Source organism: Kryptolebias marmoratus, linkage group LG11 (assembly GCF_001649575.2).
Source record: "Kryptolebias marmoratus isolate JLee-2015 linkage group LG11, ASM164957v2, whole genome shotgun sequence".
NCBI classification, from domain to species: Eukaryota; Metazoa; Chordata; class Actinopteri; order Cyprinodontiformes; family Rivulidae; genus Kryptolebias; species Kryptolebias marmoratus.
This window is the reverse complement of record NC_051440.1, coordinates 6151519-6173769: the sequence shown is the minus strand read 5'-3', so window position 1 is coordinate 6173769 and position 22251 is coordinate 6151519. Positions and strand designations below refer to the sequence as shown.

The window sequence follows — 22251 nt, the reverse complement described above, 5'->3', positions numbered from 1 at the left end:
GTGACATGTAAAATGGAAAGAGCAACAATAAAAATATATTATATTCACAGTGGAACATGGTTAACTTTTAAAGTCTCAAATAAGAAAATATAACTTTTTGGGGGAACAAAATTAGGTGATTTTAAATTTAAAGGCAGCAAAACATTTAAAAAAAGACAACTTGTCCATGTTTCCCACCGAAGTATCGTCTAACATCAGTCTGTAAACATCAGGACCTGAGGAGAGCAGCTGCTGGAGGTTTTAGAGGGAATGTTGACCCATTCTGGTCTGATGGAGGATTCCAGCTGTTCTGGGTCTTCTTTGCTTCTTTTCTTTAGATTTTTTTTTTCATGATGCTTCAAATGTTTTCAGCTGGTGGGAGGTCTGGACTGCAGGCGGGTCGGTTCAGCTCCCTGCTGCTGGAATGGATGCAGTCTGAGGTTTAATATTAGATCGCTGAAATATGCAAGACCTTCCCTGAAACGTTTTCTGGATGGGAGCAGATGTTGTCCTAAAACCTGTATGTACCTTTCTGCATTAATGGTGTCTTTACAGATGTGTAAGCTGCCCTTGACGTAAACCCTGATGCACCCCCATACCATCAGAGAGGCACCGAGCGCTGATAACAGGCTGGATGATCCCTCTTCTCTATTATTCTCAAATTGCTCCAATATTTTAAGAGTTTTTGCAGACTGTTGAATCTCTGCCCATCTTTGCTTCTGAGACACTCAGCCTCTCTAAGATGCTCTTTTTAAACCCACTCCTTTTTTACCTGTTGCATATAAACCTAATTGGTTAAGCGATCCTCCAGCTGCTTTCTTTTACAGCCTTTTTTTGAGATGTTGCTGCTTAAACAATTCTAAATCATCGTACTTTTCCCTAAAAATTGCACTATTTCAGTGCAAATGAAATACGGGTTTATGAAATTTGAAAATCATTGCCCTTTTTATTTACATTTTACACAACACCCCATTTCTTTTGAAACTGGGGGGTTGTAGAAACATTGTTAAATCGAAAACAGCAACTTTGCTTTAATTTTGCCTGTTCTGCATGGATAAAACCCAAAATGCTTTTTTTTAAATCAACAGAACATTTAGGAAAACACTAAGAGAAAAAGGTTTCAAGAAGCTCAGCAGATCAGTGAAGGATCTAGCGCCCCCTCTGGTGGACGGACACATGAACTGCAGCTTCATCTATGCAAAGGGCCTCAGTGTTTCAAGCACGTCACACTGCACTTTTTACAAAGCTTTATTCCTCAACAGGTAATCTGTACAGGGAACAACTTTTGTACAGGGAATTATGGTCTTAATATTTGTTAAAAATTGACGAATAGCGTTGAGCGCTCCCATTCATACAAACCCTGTGTTCAACGTGGACAGCACGGTTTACAAATATAGGTTTATTTGATTAAAATCGTACACGAAACGTCGCTGAGGTGAGTTTTCTGGCGGTAAATCTGAACGCGTCGGCAGGTCTTTTTTTTTGCTACGCCAGCCTCGACGGACGTTGCAAACGTGATCCGTTTACTCTGAAGGCAGCTGTGTAGTTCAAGTTGCTGGTGTGGTGCTGCTCCCTTTGCAAACAAAAAAAACAACAACAAAAACAGTCCCCCTGCAACCATGGCAGCAGATTTGATCCTCGATCATCTAAACGGGAAAAACAGATTAAACAACAGCAGACATGGTCCATAGGGAAGAACTGCTGGCTTGTACTTCTGTGCGTCATGATAAAAATATAGATTTTGTTTTTGAAACTGGGCTTCATTTTTTCCCAGACCGGCAGGAGAAGTGTCTCTCTTTGACGCTTGGCAGGAAGCAGATTTAGAGGCACCTGCTGCAGGACGACAGTGGAGGTGGTTTTGTTGAGCTGGCACCAAAGTACACCGAAACACAAAAAGGTTAAAAAGGCAAAACGTGGCACTTTTACACAACACGGAGCTGCTAATTTACACCCGGACGTTACAGTACCCTGCATACTGGAACAAATCCAAACTTAAGCCAATGATAAACCATTTAGACTTCAGAATTTTCCCGTAAAAATACATATTTCCTGATTTTCTCTCGTCTATTTTCAACATACTGTATTATGTGGGGTAAAGCCCTCACACAGGGGGGGCAAAAAGAAGATCTGAATGTGCAACACTCATCGACACCTGAACAGAAATCATACATCACGTTAACGTTAACGATGGATCTACAGGCGGAAATATCAGATTCCATGAAAGCGGATCTGACAGACAGAAAACCTCCAGTCTTCAGATATACCTAAAAGAAGAGTTCTTTGTGCGTGACTCAAAAGAAAAACGTGTAAAAGCCAGGAGGAAGCGTCTACAAAGAGTTGCAGTCACTAACGGAGGTGACAGATCTGGGTCGCGGTCCCTGTCCTGCAGTCCTGGTCCCCGCCTCCTCCGCCCCGTCCTCCTGTCTTTCACCAGTGTCTGGACTCGATCAGCTCGGCCCGCAGGCTCAGCCTCTTCAGAGTCTCGTATCCCACCACAATGAGCACGGACGTGGGCGTGGCGGAAATAATGCGGGCCGACAGCCCTTTGGTCATCATCCAGACGCCCTCCTCTGCCAGCAGCTGCTTGAACGTCTCGATGATGGACGAGTGTCCCTCCACCTGGAGGGGACGGGACAGATCAGCTTTGTCAGGCGCTTATCTGGTCAGAATCAAAAGGTTACTTACGGGTTAGAAGTGAAACTTGACAAACAAAAGAATCTTTATTAATCACTGGATGTACGTCTACAGCCAATTCAAGATGGTCGCCTCAGCTCATCAACCTTAAAATGCACAGAAATGACTAATTTTACAGAAACTGAGCTCAACTTTGGTGCGGTAGTACCTGAGAGTCATCTCCAACACTCTGAGTGCTAACCAGACCCTCCAGGATTTGGCGATTTTGTGATCGCAACTATTAACGCAAAATCAAGCAAACCCCGCAAAATCGCAACTTTAACCCAATATTTATTGTTTCTAAAGTGATTCACCACCGTTTCTGCGGTCTAGTGTCTTCTTTGTGGGTTTGTGTAGTGTGGAATACAAATAATAAACATCACGTCATGTAATTATCATGTAACTATAAGCAGAGGACAGGAGCCGACTTGTGTTGGATTGGGTGCTTGGAGGACTGTAAGGTTTAAATTGCTTATTCTTGCGACTATCTTACACCAATTATTTTCACCAAAAAATACAACCAACTGCTTGTTTTTGTTCAGACAACGTGAGGCATCTTAGATTTTTTTATTTTTATTTCGTGAGAGAGGTCGATATCCATTTTATTACCACCTGGCTGCCTTCCAGGATGTTCGCAGAAAAACATTTAGTATCAAAATCCTGTTTTGGATTCTTTCAATTAGATTGTGGCAGCTCTTATTAGAATAACCAGAGTTTTAAAGAACGGCACCGATCACAACCAGTTTAACCCTGGAAGGGACAGTCAGGATCGTTTAAACGGAAGTTCTGAACAATTAGTATCGGACTTGTTTGAACCACTTCAGGTTGGAGACGTACGGTTTAATTCTAGCCAGACTGACGAGCTAACGGCTAGTCTGAGCGGGGCCAAGACCAGCGTGAACGGTCGTCCTCTTAAAACACAGATCTCAGAAGGTTTATAGCAGCTCGTGAAAAGGCTACTTTATAACTCTTTACATCCAGATTTTAGTCAGCTACAGAGAACATAGCTTCAGTAAAGGGGCTCTGGTTTGATCAGTCGTTCATTAACAAGGTTTTCACGATAAAATTCAATTTTTGTCATGAACTGCTTCAGGTAGCCATGACATTAATTCGATTCTATCCACTGACTGAGAGCCCTCTGGTAGTTCTCCAAATACTGCAAATTTTATAGTCAAAACTACCATTACTAGATTCAGAAACTACACTTGTGGAGCTCTAAAAACAGAGTTGGTGTAATCATCCCTGTGGCGTTTAAACCAGAGTCACAGATTTTATTTAGCAGAACAATATCTGCGACTTTGGAGAACAACTTTATACGGTCATTTTTTATTTATTTTTAGTGTTTCCATGTTAAAACAAAAGAACCGTTCCACCTGATCGGGTGTGGTCGGACACACGTGGTCTGAAGCATGTAGAGTCTGTACGTCAGGGTCACGTTTGCAGTACTGGGTGTGCTTACTTGTACTCTTGCGCGAACGACATCCATGGGGTTTGTGATGGTGGAGGCGGTGGCTGCTGCCATTGGTCCGGCCACGGCCTGCAGGAGCAGGTGGGGACACTGGCTCGGCGCTAATAAAGACAGCTGTTCTGTGAAGGCGAAGGGACAGCAACACAGCGTGAGGTCAAAGCATGCCAATAAAAAGAGCGCGCACACCTGCGGCTCAGACTCAGACCGCGGAGTAGCGAGAGGGCGTGGCAGTACCTGCGTAAAAATGGTAAAAAGGCCACCAGAGAGCGCTGTTGGGGATGTACGTGAGCAGCGACGCCACGTAGCCCCGGTAAAATCCCCTGAAGCCGTCGGCTGCAAAGATCTGCACCGTGATGTCCCGCGTCTGCCCGAAGGTCGGCCTGCGTTTGGTTGTGGCGAGCATCATTTTGGGTTTGACTTTGAAGCGGGACAGGTGCTCGCCATGTCCCTGCATCATCAGGTGCTGGGACACCACGTCGATGGGCACGGCGATGGTCTGAGCCACCAGGGACGCCGCGCCCCCCGCCACCACGGACTTCACCGTGTTGCTGGGCGTGTAGGAGGACACGTACTTGCGCACCAGCTCGTAGGTGGTGATGTAGCCCTGACCCGCTACCAGGGCGAACGTGTTGATCATGAAGCCGCGGTAGAGGCCCTTCACGCCCTCCGTCCGCAGGATCTTGCAGAAAGCGTCGAACGTGCCGGAGTACAGGGCTTTGCCCTTCTGCACCTGCAGGCGGGTTCGGATCAGGCTGAAGGGGTAGACCGTGGCGCGGGTGGTCAGGGTCATGAACACGCCCAGGGAGTAGAACTTCCTCTTGTCCAGGTCCTCCCACTCGATAATCTGGATGGCACCTTTCTGCTGCATGGTGCCGCTCAGGGCAGGCAGGGCCGCAGCCCTACAGCTACAGCTCTGCAGCGATCAACCCTGCTGCTTCCATCACACCTGGAAGAAAACAGAAAGGACCCGTGAGCCTCGGCCACACCCCCCCCTCATTCAGGACGAACGGTCCTGGAGGACTCCTCTCTCTTCTGACGGGGTTATGAGCATCAGTACCTGCAGGATCTTGTGGAAAACTTAGTTCTTTCTCTTACAGTCATTTATCAGACAAAGCAATGGTGTCCAAGCCTGGTCCTGGAGAGCCATCATCCTGCATGTTTTAGTTGTTTCTCTGCTTCAACACACCTGATTTAAATGTATGATTGATTAGCAGGCTTCTGCAGAACTCAAAGACCTGCTGAGGAGCAGAGAAACAACTAAATCTTGCAGGATGGTGGCCCTCCAGGACCAGGATCGGACACCGCTGAGATAGGGTTTGTGAGATAACAGAAAAGCTTGTGTGGGACAACAAAAGGACATACAGATTGTTCAGTTTCCTGACAAACGTGCCAATCACCCACGCGGGCATCTCGCAGCCCACATCCAGCCCGTTAGCCGTCTCCATCCGACCCGTGGGAGGTCAAAGCAAAGAGAAAAACAAATATATATTGTTCTGAGTGCCATCAAAAGCGTCTGCTTTTATTTTGAAGGCCAGTGGGTGTTTAGGTGCAGCGTCAGGAGTCTCTCCACTGGTGAGCGGTGTTTGCGAGAGAGTTAGAAGTTCCCATCGTGGCAAAGTATGATGAAAAAAAAAAAAGAGGGCTGATGCAGAATGTAGCGTTTTAACAAAACAGACGCATCAGAAGCTTCACGGCGACGTTTTAAACCAAGATTTACACGTCTGAGACAAGTTTTGTAAAATCTCCCAAAACAGCAAAAATCAGTACGCCGTTTCTCTGAAATATGACTCAAATATGAGCGTTTGGGGGTCTCTACTGCACTAATGTACCCCGTGACTTTCCACACATGAAAAGAGAGTCAAAGACGTGATCCAGGTCCTCTCCCTGACCATCGCCTGCAGCTGTCCTCAACATCTACCTCGGGTGTAAATCATGACTTCAAAGCTGACAACAATTTGATTTCCTTTAAAGGAGAACAAGAAATACAAAAATAACAGACATTTTATGAAGTTAATCTGATGCAGTTGCTTTAAATGCTCCGAAACACTCACATCTTTTCACAGATGTTTTTGTGAATGTTCGTCATTAAATATATGAAGCTCAAAAACCCTCTATATGACTGGCTCTGGTTATTACTGATCTCTCGGCAGGTAATTATAGTTTAAGATGAGGCAGAAGTGAGTGTAGCCTGTGGGTCCAGCTCACCTGCAGCGGTCCAAATTCAGGGGGGAATAGCCGCCAATTGCTGCTGTAAACCATCAGTCAACATGAAGTCTGTTTAACTTTTACAACATCGACCACAACGAGCTGATCGTCGGCGGTCAGACCAGGATCAGTGCTGTTTTCTCTCTGAAACCCTGATATCAGTACACTGACTACTGCTTCCTGAATGTATGTGCTCTGTAGGGTTCATATGCACAACATGTCAAACTGTGTGCACAGTTTGTAAACTGTGCAGTCTGTGTGCACAGTTTGACCTCTGAACTCTGTCACTGATCCCCTGAAATCATGATGCATTCAGGTCACTTTGAAACAACCAGCACCTATCAGGTCCCAGCTGAGCTCAAACTCTGACCTGCAACAATAAAGAGTCAAAAACAGTGTTTTTTCTGGGGGGGTCAAATGACAGCGTAAAGGCAGACCTGGCATGTAAAGACTTGTTGTTATTCCCAATAATCGCTGCAGGCTGGTTGAGGAAGACGGAAGAGGAAGTTTGACAGCACAGACTGTGTTTGTGTGTGTTTTTATATGCTGATACAAGAACCAGCAGCAAAACAAACCCCAGTACCAACCAGGAGCGGCTCAGTAAACAGTTCATATTGATCTAAGCAGCTCATGTCTCTTATCGTTTCCTCCTTGTTGCTGCTGGGGAAGAAGCACGTGTAACGCGCCTCGCGCCTCGCGCGAGCTAACCCAACGTAACGGATCATTTCACGGTGTAAGGCTCAAAAATATAAAAAACAAAAATCCACGTTTTGCTCGAGCGAAAGCGAAGCAACCATACCCGAGAGGTCACGCAGCTTCTCAAAACTCTCACGGCCTGCTGCTCCGCTGCGACCAGCAGGGTCGAGCCTCCCGTCCATTACTGCTGCCAGAAAAACACGGGCCAGGGGTAAAAGGTCATGGCCCGTGGCTTATCCACACCCCTACGAGCTGCTCGCGTTTATACTTGCATAAAAACACATTAACTAACAAGGCAGGGACACGGTCGTCTCGTGCACAAGGCAGAATATTTACTTTGCAGACCGTTTTCTTAATTTTAACGATATTGGTGCGTTCATGTTCAGATGTGAACGTAGGAATTGCGAAATATAACGCGCTCTTGCTCAATAACATGTTTGTGTTTATTTTTTCCGTTTCTGTTTTGCAGCCGAAGTAAAACATGCAAACTGTGAGCTGGCACCAGTAACAACGACGCTCGATAAATATGTCAATATGGAAAGCGAGACAAGAAGTTTTACTTTTCACTTTTTATCAGTAACTGTTGACGATGATCAGAAAGCTGCGGGCATAAAGTCCGAGTTTTAGTGAAGGCATCTCACTGACGTCACGCAGGACCTAACAACAGCATGTTTTTTTTAAAGGGACAGTGTCCCTAATTTACTGAAATTTGTTTATTTACTCTGTCATATACGTCAAATATAATGCATATTTACTGAAATATTATTATTATTGTTAGTTGTCAATCAGTTTGTTGCATCTTTTCCGTCTGTATTTTTGTTTGTTGTTGCAGCAAAGGAATTTTCTATCTATCTTATCTTATTGTTATTATTAGTTGTTGTTAATGAGTATAATAGGGTTGTTACATTCAGAATGTGCAAAAGTCATCTTTCTTTTTTGTGTTTTCTTTCCAAGGAGCCAGGTTATTTCTGTGATCTTTTAAAGTGACTTTAATCAGTAGTTCCTCAGACTTTCTAAAGGTTTTTCTGAGTTTTACTTTGAACTCTGGTCACTTTTTCATTCATTTTTTAATTCAGTTCTTCACCATTTTCAGAGAAATGTTCCTGTTTTATGTCTGGATCATTCAGATATAAAAGGCTTATTAAACTAAACTAAACAATCCAGTGTTGTGTTTAACACATGAACTTGAATCTTTAGAAACTTTGTTACCAGCACTGTTTTGCAACAATTATTTTGTTGAGCTTACAAAGATAAAACAATTTGACAGACATAAAACGATGTTTTAGCATTATCGTGATTTCCAAAGAACTTTTAGTTGAAAACCCGACAAACAGTAGCTGTTAAAGCAGAAACAACTGAACCTTTTCTGTAGCTGAAGATGTTTCGCTTCTCATCTGAAGAGCTTTCTCAGTTCCTTTTTCTCAAACCTTGTTTTTTTTTGTTGGATTTACCATGTCCTGGATGAGTGAGAATCTACACAAGCAGGAGGCTGATGAGCTGAAGGACAGGGCAGCTCTCAGGTCCTGTTTTTTCCTGTTTCTTAAAAGACGTGATGTTCAAATACTCTTTGTCTGCTGGAGAGAGGTGTTTTATAAGGTCCAACACTTCTTCCTTTGTCTTAAACTTGTCCACTTTCCTCTTTTTTTTCAGCACAAGGTACAAGTCCTGGACAGAAAATAATAATAATAAAAAGCAGCCAAAGTCAAAGGCCAAACTTTAAAAGACATACAGAAACCACAATCTAAACAAATCTGCTCCATTAGAAACAAAATATAAAGAAATCAGCAGTGCACAGTATTATAAAAAAAATAAATAAAAATATTTAGTTGATATGTAATTTGGTTTTGGATGCTAAAAATCAAACATTGTCTTTCATCTTTATTGTTCTTGTAACAACAGCAAGATTTTAAATGTGTGAACATTAAAAAGCATAAAAGCTGCAACAAAAGCTAAAAACTCAATGAAGGTTAAAAAAAACAATAATCAGATAAAATGTTCTGCAGCAGTTCATGCGCGTTTAGCCTCTGTTGTGTTTTTAAAGTCATTTTTATTTTGTAAGCTTTTGACGGATGGGCGTGGCCGTAAATCTTCGCGCTCTGATTGGCCGGCTTCGGGTCGGCTGTGCGCTCGGATTGGTCGGCTGCGGGTCGGCCGTGCGCTCCGATTGGCCGGCTCTTCTCTGCCCGTGCAGCGGCGAGGAGGACGGCTTGTGTTAATTTCAGAAGTCATCATGGCGCTCACAACCCACAGCAAAGGTAAACGGATCTGCTTTATAAACCTTCCACTGGTGGCTGCGGTCCGACGCACCTCGTCAACCGACCGACGGCAGTTATTTTCACGCGGAGTTTTGCCCGTAAAAAAGATCTGCCGTTTGTTTAACGTCAACGTTACATAAAATTCTTCGGCCTCTGTGTCAGACATAAAGCTAACAGCAGCTAGCTGAATTTACTGCTAAGCGATAGCCGTTAGCCTCGCTATTGCCCCAAGTTGTTGTGTTTTCCTAAACGTCACAGCTTTAACCTGCACGGCTCATGTGTTTTATGGTTACCACCTTGTTCCTTCTTATCTCTGGAAGACATTCAGCCGGTCGCTCGATAAGTACTTCGCGAAGTCGTGCGTTTCACGATAAGGAGCTATGCTAGCGGCTTCGAGCTTTGCTAGCTTTCCCCCTCTTTCTTGCTCGCGTTGTCATCAACACACCTGCCGAAATAACCAGAATACAGTTACATAGCTGAAAAGGATCGCTTATGCTGTTGTAGCATTTGCACAAAGTGTCCGTATAGACCTCAGAGGTGATGGATTAACTCCCCCCAAGGCAGCTTTCCTCCCCTGAGGCTTTTAATAATAGTGTTTTCATCATGTGTAACGCGTTCATTTAGGTGCATCTCCAGGGGATTTCACATCTTATCGTCCTGTTTGTGTTTTATTTTATTTTTTTTGCATAAAGGTATTTATAGATACCTTTAGCTTCGAGGCAGACTTGTAATACAAAAAGCCTGTCAGTGTAGCAGGAAAATAAGTTGTCACATAGAGAGAAATGAAACATGATCCCTTCAGACTAGAAGTCATCAAATGGGTAGAAAACATCTTGTCGCTTTATAATGAAAGCTCTGTATGTCAGATTCTGCTCCTTGTGCTAATTTTGCACAAGCACCATTAAAAAAAAGAAAATTAAAAAGCTTAGTTTGCTGTTATGTGTAGCTGGGTAAATGAAGCTAAATTAGTGCCTTGGTGAAGCCTCTTTCTGCAGGTCCTCACTGTTGTTGGATGTTTTCAGAGGAAAGGCTGCAGACAAAGGAGATAAGAAACTCCCTGTGTGTCTGTCCCAGCAGACTATTATCTGCTTTGGAGGAATTTTGCTGAACCCGTTGTATGCGGGTGTGTTTATGTTTTAACTTTCAGCTAAATGTTGGTGGGGATGAGGTTGACTTTCACCCCTGGGTGTGGAGGACACTTTACTTATTTCATTTCTCCCCTCCTTTGTAATCATTTAAGCTAAAAGTCAACATCAAACATCAGGCATTATTGATATTAGAGGCTCTGTGTATTTTATTTGCGTTTTCTGGAGTATAATGACCGGAAAAGTGTTTGTGTCAAAGTTTGAAACAGGAGCATTTAATGTTAAAGTTTAATGCCCTGTTGAGACTGATCTGCCACGGCTCAGGAGACTTCTGGGTGTTCAGTGTTTTTTACCCTAATTTTTCACAGTTTTACGTGAACATTTACAGCTACAGGCTCATTTTATCTGCCTTTTGCTTTTGTTCAGCCCACCCTGTCATGAAACATAATCTGTTTTATATTTGTTTTAGTCTAATCTGTGGAGACGGCACATTTTCTCTATTCACAAGCACTTTTTTCCCCCACATTCTGGCTAATGTATACATAACCTGTGTATTTGACCTTGGTTTAAGGCCTTAAAGAGGTTTAAAGTGTGCTCCTTTTAAAAATGCTTTACATTTATTTAGCAAAATACAAATTTAAAATGTTTGCTCAAAGCATAAAGAGTTATTCAGTCAAACCTTGACACTAAAATCCAGACTTACTGCCGTCTTTAAGGCTTTTTGTAAATGTTAAGCACTCCAAGCACAAGTCCAAGCTGGCTGAAATTTCTAAGCCGTATTTTATCAAAATGTTAACTTTAGTGTTGTTCTTACAAAAATATGACCTTAAAATTCACTCTGTCATAATTATTACATTAAATGTTATGTCAGATTATTGTAATTGAATCCTGTTTGACTCGCTGGTGATGATGATGATCAGTACACTGATTATATCTGTTTATCTTTTCTTTTCCACTGGAACTTAATTGTACGGCTTCAACACAACATTAACAAAGCTTAGACCGGGGTTAATATCAAAATACTTCACTTAAACAAACAAAGCGTTGCAGCAGAATGTTTTATTTCGCTCATAAAACTGCAAAGTCTTTAATCATTTCACATCTTGCTGCTCCTGATGCTTTTAAACTAAAAGGTTTGTTGAAGCGAGACTCACTCTCGTCACGTTTTCTTGTGGTCCTAATCGGTCATATGTTGAAAAGCTGTTCTCCCAAGTCGTAGACATTGTTCTGCTGTAAACTTGGTGTTTTTGGCAGAACATTTCAGCCTCAGCTCTCTGTCTCAGGTGAACCGAACCGACCAGATTTTTATGTTTTTCATAAACAGTTCGATCCCCAGTCAGAGCAGTAGCACCAAAATACTGAATTTTTCTGTCCCCAGGATTGGAAATGTCTTTGCAGTTTTGCTCAGGCACGTGTGTTTTCTTACAGGTTTCTGGACTTGTTGTGTTCTGATCTGATTGTTTTCGTCTCCTCTGCAGAGCACCCATACAGCCATCTGATCGACTCTCTGAAGGACGGCAGGATCAGGTTCTTCAATCCACAGAAAATAAATGATCCAAGATACGGTAAGTTCGAACCGTCTTACAGGAGACTTCTCCCAGATGATCAGAAATCAGCACATTAGGATTCAGAGGCCTGTTTATATGTTGTGGTTTACTGCTGCTGTGCCTCCAGATGTCTGTTCGAACATGCACTGAAAGCACTCGGCCCTGACACGTTGTTTACAGTGTAAAATAAACACCTCATGTTTGTTTGTGTCATATAGACAAACTGCCTCTCTCCATCCGCGTCATACTGGAGGCAGCGATTCGCAACTGCGATGGCTTTTACACAAAAGAGGAGCACGTGCAGAATATCCTGGACTGGCAGCAGCAGCAGGACAAAGCAGAGGTGCCGTTCACCCCGGCACGAGTCCTTTTGCAGGACTTCACGTAAGTTTTTATTGGTTCAAACAGCCCTCGATGCTGGAATATAAAACCAAGAACTGCGACTGAAAGGCTGAGGCCGTGGGTGAGCCGTCATAATCTTTGTCAGAGCTGTTTTTGAGCGATGGAAATAAAAGCAGCTTCTAGTTGTTTATTTTCTCTCCATGAATTAAGTTTTTTTTTTTTTATGTGTGTGTGTGTTTTTCGTTTGACAGTGGTATTCCTGCTATGGTGGACCTGGCAGCCATGAGAGACGCTGTAGCCAAACATGGTGTGGACCCTGCTCTAATTAACCCTAAATGTCCCCTGGACCTCATAGTAGACCACTCACTACAGATTGATTTTAACAAATGGTAAAAATAAGCAAGTTAAATAAAATAAGAACGCAGAGGAACAAGACGGATGCATAGGATGTTTGTTTATGGTGTTTTTGTTTTACATTTTGTCCACAGTGCGATACAGAACGCTCCCAACCCCGGTGGAGGGGACAGTCCAAACCAGAGCCAGGGTTCGTCTCGCTCGACTCCCTCCAGGCCTCCGTCCAGAGGGGGCTCCCAGTGTGGGGGCCAGCGGGGCTCCTGCAGTAAAGCTGCCTGCAGCGACCCCCCGGCCTCCCCGGGCCGACCTCCAGCCTCCGTGCAGCAGATCGAGAACACACCCCTCCTCTGTCCCTTCCACCTGCAGCCCGTCTCTGAGTAAGCCTGTCCAGACGATGCCGGTTCGGTTGTAGTTTAGCTTCAGCGGCAGCGATAAACAAGCTCCTGTTTCTTTAATGAGTCACCAGACTGTTCTAACACTTTCAGAAGAGGAAACATTTCCGTCAAATGCGAGGATTAATTATTTGTCAAATCAGTGTTTAATTTTAGAAAGTTCACTGTGGATATGTTTCTTTTTCTGTAGAACTGAAACAGCTGTGAAAAATCAGGAAATGGAGCTGATTAGAAACAAAGAGCGACTTCAGTTCTTTAAGGTACCAGAAAATCTTTGTGCTCATGTTAAACCAAAAAGAAAAGAAATGTCCTAAAATGTGTGAATTCAATTTTGTTGGATGTATTTAATACAGTGTTTAGAATATCTGTGAGGTATTTTAAATGACTTTATGGCTTTTATTTATAAACTCAGTAATAAGAGAACATAAAATATGGAACATCAGTGACCTAGTGTTTGTTTATTTGGACAAGAACCTTAATTGAGTTTGATATTTTTTACTGTGTTTCTCAATCAGTGGTGTTCAAAAGCTTTCAAGAATGTAAACGTTGTTCCTCCGGACGTCGGCGCTGTCCACCAGGTGAACTTGGAGTATCTGTCCAGGGTGGTGCAGGTCAGCGATGGTTGGATCTACCCTGACAGCGTGGTGGGAACCGACTCCCACACCACCATGATCAATGGGCTGGGCATCCTCGGCTGGGGTAAAGTATCCGCAGACTTTTATTTCTTTAGCAGCGTTGATGTTTTTGTTGTAGACTCTGTGAATGACTCAGGTCCTCTAAAGGGATAGTTTGAATTCTTTAAAGTGAGGTTCTGTGGAAAGGTTATGAACAATTCATATCTTACCTGTTGTGGATGGCTCTTTGAGCGACCTCAGTTTGGAGAAATGGTCTAGTTCTGACCACAGCTTGGCACTGTCTTGAGTGTAAATTTATAGGGATTAATATGTAAATACATTGTCTATTGCAAAAGTGAAGCAGTGTAAGAATTCATAAAATAGTGTTAATAAGACAAACTATTAAATTTTCTTTTAGAGTTGTTTTTAGTCTTGATCCTCCCTCAGATCAGCTGTTAGCTCATCGATCTGATCAGAATTAATCTCTGTTTTCAATTGAGGCCGATCAAAAAGCCATCTACAACAGGTAAGATATTAACTGTTCACAAACCTGATGACAGAACCCAATTTAAAATGATCTGAACTTTCCCTTTAGTGTCTGCAATTTGTCATTTGAAAGAATTGAGCTGCAACAATGTCCAGATTGGTGAAAAACAAAATGCACCTCATTTTAAGAAGGTGTATCATAAACACTGTTTGACTGAATGGAAATTATTTAGTCAAAACGCAACCAGAGGATTGTTTCTCATGTCTATAAAAGTCTCTTTAGAACAAGCGTTAGACGTAACTGTGTGAAGTTATATGTGAACGCAGGCGGACCAGAGACCGCTCCAAAAGCAGGAAGCGGACTATAGCACAGGGCCTTCTGGGTAAATACAACCAAATCAAACGAGTGTTTTTACAACTAGAGAGAGGAATGGCTCGTGGTCAGACGTATGTCAACCGCTAAAATTTGACGCCACTCCATTTTTGTTAACTTTTCCAGAAGAAGGAAGTTCCGCTCAGTGTCTTCTTCAGAGGTTTTCGTGTCGTTTCCTTCAGTAGTTCTTGTTGCAGTGCCACCTTCAGGCGAGGGAGGGAACAGGTCGCTCAAAGGGTTTGTCTCATTGACTTGGTGCAGTGTGAATGTGAACCACAGCAGCTGAAAATAGAACAAATGTTGACATTTTTGTCCCCAGTCGAACCGAGTCTACCAGACTGTCAGGTGTGAACGCATCTCAGAATATTTGCTCTGCTCAGCTCAGTTCTTTTGCATCAAAGTCAAACACAGAGCTCAAAGCTTTAGTTTGTACATGTAGGTTTGGTTGCTCTTAAAGTTTGGTTCATGCCCCCCCCCAACCAGGTGTTGGAGGAATCGAGTCTGAGGCTGTGATGCTGGGCCAGCCTGTGTCTCTGACACTTCCCCAGGTGGTGGGCTGTAAACTGGTGGGCTCCATCAACCCCCTGACCACGTCCATCGACATCGTCCTCGGGATCACTAAGGTAAGACTCCAAGGTTTTTAAATGTGTAACTTTAAGGCACACATCAACACTGGAGTCATTCAACGAAAAGCAACTTTTAATCTTTATAAAACGTGACAGAAAGATGAACACACGTTGGGTAAAATGTGCTAAATGTTCACGTGAACGTTCTGATTTTTTTGCAGCACTTGCGTCAGGCTGGAATCTCTGGGAGGTTTGTTGAGTTTTTCGGCCCCGGTGTCTCCCAGCTGTCGGTTCCTGACCGGACCACCATTGCCAACATGTGCCCAGAGTACAACGCTACCGTCAGCTTCTTCCCCGTCGACCAAGTCGCACTCAAGCACTTTAAAAAGACAAGTGAGTCACCCGAATACCACGCCGTCTTCACAGTTTTTACCCGCTTAATTTAAAAATTGACCATGTTAGGAATGTCTCCTACAGATGTCTTTTAGTTTCATTTTCTTGCCGTTCTTCCGTCAAATGTTAGAATTCTCTCTCCCAGATTTTACGCAGGAAAAGCTTGAACTATTGGAGTCTTACGTGAAGGCTGTAAATATTTTCCGGAGCTATGAAGAAGCCTCAGAAGACCCCCAGTACTCTGAGGTACGCATCTGAATCTGAAACATGCATTACAGTCATCTTTCACCTGAGGGAAATGGTTCCTCTGAAGGGTTTCCTAACCACAGATAATTCATTACGACAGTCTGACCTGAGGTTTAGAGAAATATTTTACACCCTGAGCCAAAATCAAGCCAGTGATGTTTTTGTGCAGGTGATTGAAATCAACCTGAGCTCCATGGTTCCCCACGTTAGTGGGCCGAAAAGACCTCAGGACAGAGTGGCTGTCAGCAGCATGAAAGAGGACTTTCAGAGGTGTCTTGACGAGAAGGTAACGTGGCGAAAACACACAATAAACCTTTAATGTCAGTGTCTGATCTTGTGTTTGACGTTTCACTTGAAAGGGAGGATTAGAGTTAAATTGTTGATGAAGATACGGTCTGTTGACCCATTTTGTTGCCGGTAGTCGAGTCTTAAACAAACGTTGTCGTCTTCGCTCTCAGGTGGGCTTTAAAGGCTTCCACGTCTCCAAGGAGAAGCAGGAGGTGTGCGTTCCTTTCACGCACTGCGGTCAGGAGTATCAGCTGGCACACGGTTCCGTGGTCATCGCTGCCGTGATCAGCTGCACCAACAACTGCAACCCGTCCGTCATGCTCACTGCAGGTAGACCCACGGACGAATGAGGCTGGTTGCTTTTCGTAATGTGTTTGTGAGGCAGATAGGAGGCCATTTTCAACAACTTGAAGAACATCACTCTGTAAACTCAGTTCAGGTTGAATGATGTGGTGCCAAAACTTAAAAATAAAAATAAATAAAAGCCTCAAACCTTTGGTGCCAGAGTTTTAAAGTACCGTATTTTCCGCACTATAGGGTGCCCTGGATTATAAGATCCACTGTCAATGAATGGTCCTTTTTTAAACTTTTGTCATATATAAAGCACACCGGACTATAAGGTGCACGGTCGTGCACCTCACAATTTTTGTAAATTCGTGCGACCGCCCTCCATTCAAAATGGACGATTTCGGTGCTCTATCTGGTTCGCCTGTATCAGCATTTATATTATCCCTTTATGAGAGATCTCAAAGATAATTAAAGAGTTCAAAACTCACAGAAGGATACTGCACCAATGTAAGCATCAAGTATAAACGCCTCCACTGCTCGCTCAGGTCTGCACACTGTGCGACAAGCTCCGTGCACCTTATAGTCCGGAAAATATGGTAGTGTTGAGAAACGACAGAGTTGTAACCATTTTGGTCAAACCTGGCAAATAACGTTATGCGTGATCTCATGCTCAGCATACATGTTGCGTATGACTCTCAGCTACTACCACTTCTAATTTTAGTTACGTGTTTGTGAAACTGGCGGAGTTATAGCCCTTCCTGTGTTTTCTAAGATCAGTTGGCTGTTGAGGCTGTCTCAAATTGCGTTCATCTCCTTTGAGACTCATTAAAATCCATCCTTTGCTTCAGGAGGTATTTTGCTAACAGACACCCATCACGTAAACATCCAAATATGTACCCAACATTCATGATGGCAGGGGGTAAAAATAATCTCAGAACACTTGACTCTGTTGGGAACACATTTCAGCTTTAGACGTTGTGCACGTTTGCAGGTTCCAGTTCTGATCACATGACTGCTTGTGGTGTTTTCTGCACAGACGTATGTGTGTGTGTGTGTGTGACTCGTTTCCGTCGCCGACAGGTCTCCTGGCCAAAAAGGCCGTCGAGGCCGGGCTTGTCGTAAAGCCTTACATCCAGACCAGCCTGGCTCCTGGAAGCGGCATGGTCACTCACTACCTCAGCGCCAGCGGAGTCCTGCCTTACTTCAACCAGCTGGGGTGAGCATGTAAACACACTCACACAAAACTCACAGATAACCAACGAGGTGGACAGAAAGAAGCAGCATCTGGAGCTTGGTTCGAGCGCAGTGCTCTTCAGCTTTGGTTTTCAGAAAGCTGCATGCCAGCCTTTGTTTCTGTGTAAATAACCTGCTGAAAAAAACAACACACCTACAAATAAAATACTAACAGTCATCTCATCTACAAGCTCGTTGGTAAACTGGTGACTTAATGTTCAAAGTGCATGTGTCAACTGAAGGTCTGCGGGCCAAATCTGGATCTTGTTACATTTTTTTTCTGGCCCTTGGACAGACTGATTCTCTATTGCTCCTCATTTTGCTGAAAAAAACAAACAAACTTAATGATAGTTATTGCAGACGTCTCCCGGGAGTTATTCAAGTTTGAAGCTAGGGAAATTATGTTTTTACTTTTCATTAACCGTTGATTTTGTTGCGATAAGAGCGAAAACGAACATCCAAAGGAGGCCGAAAAGATTCAAGAAATGATATCTGACAGATCATCTGCTTAAATGTAGTTTTCTTTTTAGTAAGAACTATGTTTGGGATGTTTTTAAGCTGATTTGACAGATTGTGATCAAATATTAGAAAATTATAGAAGAAAAAAAAACTGCACGGCATAAGAAATGAACAGGTCAAAGGTCAAGGTCACACCCTTTGTAAAAAACACGTGTTTGTGCTCTAACTCCAGAGACACAATTTATATACATGAACTTCTTTGACTATATTGTTACAGAGTTTTGTAATGATCACAAGTTAACCTCTGACCAGTGTCTGGTGACGATAACTATAATCTATCCCTTCTTGAATCAGGTTTGTGTTTAACTCGGACGTTGTGTGTTTCTGTAAACAGGTTTGAGGTGATCGGTTACGGCTGTTCCACCTGCGTCGGGAACACGGCGCCGTTACCAGAAGGTGTCGTCGGCGCCATCAAGCAGGTGAAAAAAGCCCCCGTTAATGTCTTAGTGAAACCTGCTTCTGTTTCCTCTTTGTACAGAGGATCCGTGTCAGGCCTCCCAGACGCTGACGGCGCTTTCTGTTTCAGGGCGATCTGGTGGCGTGCGGTGTCCTGTCTGGCAACAGGCACTTCGAAGGCCGCCTGTGCGACTGCGTGCGCGCCAACTACCTGGCCTCCCCTCCCCTGGTGGTGGCTTACGCGATTGCAGGCACTGTGGGAATCGACTTTGAGAAGGAGCCTCTGGGTAAATGGAATAGCACCAGAATCTCTCCTAATCTGTTTGTCTGAAAGTTGAAGGATCATTAAAGGATTTCAGGATTTAAGGCAGATTAGAGTCAGTGAGCAGGGAGTGAGTCAGTGTTTCGTGGAGGCGGGTGTCAGCCACAAAACTAGAGGAAAAGACGGATTCTTACTGGAAAAAGGTTTCTTTGAAGAGATTAACCTAAAAAAAAAGTTTTTTATCTTCTCTAGGACTTTATTTAAAACTTTAATTTGAAATATACATCTCGTATGTCCTTTTCTTTTGCACAAACGTGGAAAAAGATTTTTTTTCTGAGAGTTTTTTTTTTGTTTGAACAGGTCTAACGTCAGAGGGCAGGGAGGTGTACCTTCATGATATCTGGCCGTCCAGAGAGGAGGTCCGGCAGACCGAGGAGGACACCGTCATCTCCTCCATCTTTAAGGACCTCAGGGCAAGGATGGAGGTTAGGACATGAGTCTGAGCCCTGAGATGTATTGTTCTGTCAAACACGTGGGACACAGACGATTGAAGATAACGTTGGGTCGTGTGTGAGCTGGTTTCCGCGTAACAGTTATAAATCAGTGTCCTACCTGTTGCAGATAGGTCTTCGACCAATCTATGTTTGGAGAAATAGAACAGCACTGACGAGCTAACGGCTAGTTCGAATGCAGCAAAGACTGAAGTGGATTTCTGCCGAGAAACAGCAGCTAGCTGTAGTACTTCTGGGGCATCCAACAGGACTATTATAATATTTCTTCCAAAATAACAGCGTAAGAGATAGATGGGTGTACCTTATTAATCTCAGCCTTGCAGCAACAGACAAAACAAATACAATAATTAACATTAAAAATATCCAGCAATAAAAACAACAACAAGATTACGACAACCAACTCTACAAACAAGATTAAAAATGTGTAAAATATTTAAAGTATATTAAAAGTAAGATCCCAGTCAGAGGTGATGATTAATAATAATATGAACGATTTGAACGTACTTCTCCAAACTGATGTCATTCATGAAGCTATCTGCAGCAGGTAAGATATTAATTAATAACTTTTACACAGGTAACCCACTTCATAATGGCAGAATGATCTCTTTAAAAGAACACGTTCTTCCCGCCTTGTTTCATTTTACCGAACAGTTTGCTCTCCATTTCAGAAAGGGAACAAGTTCTGGAACAACCTGGAATGTCCGGACTCTGTTGTTTTTCCGTGGGATCACAAGTCCACCTACATCCGTTCGCCCCCATTCTTCAGCAAGCTGGTGAATCCTCTGAGCTTTGGCGCAAACGTCCTTTGGCTTCATTCCTTTTTTTGTTTTTGAACTAACACGCCTGTTGTTGTTGTTCTCGTCACCATCCCTCCTGCTCCTCCTCTGCGAAATGCCTTCCTCTCAGAGTAAGGACATCCCCGCTCCTCAGTCGATAGAAAACGCTCTCGCCTTACTCTTCCTGGGGGACAAAGTGACCACGGACCACATCTCACCAGCAGGCAGCATCGCCAGGGTCAGCGCCGCTGCCAAGTACCTGCAGAGCAAACGGTCAGACTCAAGCTTCAGGCCTTCTCAAGGACACAATAAACACACAGACACAGACACACATCCACCTCTGACAGCAGATAAACCTGCACAGCTTTGCTATTATTTGAAGTGTCACTTTGAACATTTCACCTCAGGCTGACGCCGCGGGAGTTCAACTCGTACGGCGCTCGCAGAGGGAACGACGCGGTGATGACCAGGGGGACATTCGCCAGCATCAAGCTGCAGAACCGTTTCATCGGCAAACCGGGCCCGAAGACTTTGCACATTCCTTCAGGCGAGACCGTGAGTGGACACCTTAGTGTGATCAGTTCGCCACAGGAGTGTTTACCCAGCGGACTGGTTCCACACATGCTAACAGCGACCCGGGTCGACCTCGTGACCTGAGCGCGTGTTTAACATCTCAGCTTCAGGTTCAGGCCAGATTAGATTGTGTTGTTTTCAATGTCCTTCCTGACCTGCCGCTCGCTCTCTTTCCTGTCTGTCCGTCCGTCCGTCCAGCTTGACGTCTTTGAGGCGGCCGATCGCTATCAGAGAGACGGCGTCCCCCTCATCATCCTGGCCGGTAAAGACTACGGCTCTGGAAACTCCAGGGACTGGGTGGCAAAAGGACCGTACCTGCTGGTAAACAACAACACAAACTGATCACGCAGCAAGATTCGACGTTTTTTCACACATCACAACGTTCAGCTTATTTAGGAGATGGGTGCTGGGACTTGTTTTTTATAACTTTCATACTTTTCAAAATATTAATTTATTGACAAATATTATTATAAATATAAATATTATTATTTTCCCCATAGAAATGCATTGAGATCGCGTCAGTTCCTCCATCAGCATACCGTATTTTCTGCACTATGGGCCGCACTGTCAGTGAATGGTCCATTTTTGAACTTCTGTCATATATAAAGCGCACCGGACTATAAGGCGCATTAAGTGAAACAAAACGGCTACCAGTCTTTTCGGAGAATACTGCACCAACGTAAGCGTCAAGTATAAACGCCTCCCCCGCTCGCTCAGGTCTGCGCCCCGTGCACGGAGCCCTGTGCGACTATAACTGAGCCTTAATGCTGCAAGCGGTGCAGCTTTGTAGTTTAACAAAGTCAGACTAAAACATTACGACTTCTTACATATGGAAGACTCTCTGGATTATAAGGCGCACTGTCGTTTTTTGAGAAAATTGAAGGCTTTTATTTGTGCCTTATAGTCCGGAAAATATGGTTCTGGCTCTTCTTTGGTCTTCTTTTCCACTTTTAGGTTTTCAACTTCTTCAGCGAACTCATTCAGCTCTCAGCGTTCACACTGCATCTTCTCTACTTTAATATTGAAATATTTGCCGTCCTTCAAGTCAAACGTCTTTTATAAACAGTGTAAAGTGTAAAAATCAGCACGTGCAGATGGAGTTTGTTGTGTTTCAGGGGGTGCGCGCCGTCATTGCCGAGAGCTTTGAGAAGCTACACCGGAACCAGCTGCTTGGAATGGGCATCATGCCGCTCCAGTTTCTCCCGGGTCAGAACGCCGACTCCCTGGAGCTCAGCGGGAAGGAGAGGTTCAGCGTCGCGGTCCCGGAGAGCCTGAGTCCGAGGCAGCAGCTCACTGTCAAGGTACCGAAGCGTCGACGGGGGAAACATTTTCAGCGCGGTGCGGGGTTTCTTTAAAGATTCCTGTGTTCTCCTGCAGACCAGCAAAGGCACGTCATTCTGCGTCACGGCGCTCTTCGACACGGATGTGGACCTCATCTGTTTCCAACACGGAGGGCTCCTTCGGCACGTCGCTCGGACTGCGCTCAGAACCAGCCCGCCGCCTGGACCCAACCGCACCGAATGTTCTCCGTGTTCGTGAACAGCAGCCGTCTTCTTTTTACGTCCTCGGCCTGAAAGAAAAAGGCTTTCGCTGAAACAATAAAGAAGGCTCGGTTCTTCCCCTCCACCCCCCCAGTCTGTTTGAGGATCAGACATTTGAACCGAGCGGCGTATTTCTCCTCACAAGCGCATCGACTCAACCCCCCCCCCCNNNNCCCCCCCCCCGATCAG

The 22251-nt window shown here is 44.1% G+C and overlaps 2 protein-coding genes across 3 annotated transcripts; one reads left to right on the top strand and one right to left on the bottom strand.

Annotated features, from left to right (window-relative positions):
* Positions 1–1454: 1454 nt before the first annotated feature.
* On the bottom strand, positions 1455–7396 carry slc25a44a (solute carrier family 25 member 44a). 2 transcript variants are annotated; one of them, XM_017437040.2, is made up of 4 exons: positions 7125–7396; positions 4355–5066; positions 4112–4239; positions 1455–2598 (listed from the first exon to the last, which is right to left on the bottom strand). In XM_017437040.2, the coding sequence occupies exons 2-4, from the start codon at positions 4986–4988 to the stop codon at positions 2407–2409; spliced, it is 954 nt and encodes a 317-aa protein (XP_017292529.1). In that variant the 5' UTR covers positions 4989–5066; positions 7125–7396; the 3' UTR covers positions 1455–2406. The 2 variants fall into 2 exon arrangements, with proteins under 2 accessions (XP_017292529.1, XP_017292530.1); XM_017437041.2 differs by lacking the exon at positions 7125–7396 and adding an exon at positions 5483–7111.
* A 1788-nt stretch (positions 7397–9184) lies between these two features.
* Positions 9185–22240, top strand: ireb2 (iron-responsive element binding protein 2). Its single transcript, XM_017437036.3, has 22 exons — positions 9185–9276; positions 11840–11926; positions 12127–12292; positions 12502–12639; positions 12739–12981; positions 13187–13256; positions 13512–13695; positions 14953–15092; positions 15257–15428; positions 15574–15674; positions 15844–15960; positions 16133–16292; positions 17331–17466; positions 18337–18421; positions 18529–18685; positions 19021–19145; positions 19841–19945; positions 20079–20221; positions 20356–20503; positions 20720–20842; positions 21637–21822; positions 21899–22240. The coding sequence occupies exons 1-22, from the start codon at positions 9252–9254 to the stop codon at positions 22058–22060; spliced, it is 2973 nt and encodes a 990-aa protein (XP_017292525.1). The 5' UTR covers positions 9185–9251; the 3' UTR covers positions 22061–22240.
* Positions 22241–22251: the final 11 nt, after the last annotated feature.

Excerpts from the sequence above, each read along its gene's own strand:
- slc25a44a (XM_017437040.2), bottom strand. The coding sequence starts at position 4,988 with ATGCAGCAGAAAGGTGCCATCCAGATTATCGAGTGGGAGGACCTGGAC. Across the intron at positions 4,240-4,354 it reads TTTTTACCATTTTTACGCAG|AACAGCTGTCTTTATTAGCG; the intron begins GTACTGCCACGC and ends TCGCCTTCACAG. Across the intron at positions 2,599-4,111 it reads TCGTTCGCGCAAGAGTACAA|GTGGAGGGACACTCGTCCAT; the intron begins GTAAGCACACCC and ends CGTCCCCTCCAG.
- ireb2 (XM_017437036.3), top strand. The coding sequence starts at position 9,252 with ATGGCGCTCACAACCCACAGCAAAG. Across the intron at positions 15,961-16,132 it reads AGAGGTGTCTTGACGAGAAG|GTGGGCTTTAAAGGCTTCCA; the intron begins GTAACGTGGCGA and ends CTTCGCTCTCAG. Across the intron at positions 16,293-17,330 it reads GTCCGTCATGCTCACTGCAG|GTCTCCTGGCCAAAAAGGCC; the intron begins GTAGACCCACGG and ends CGTCGCCGACAG.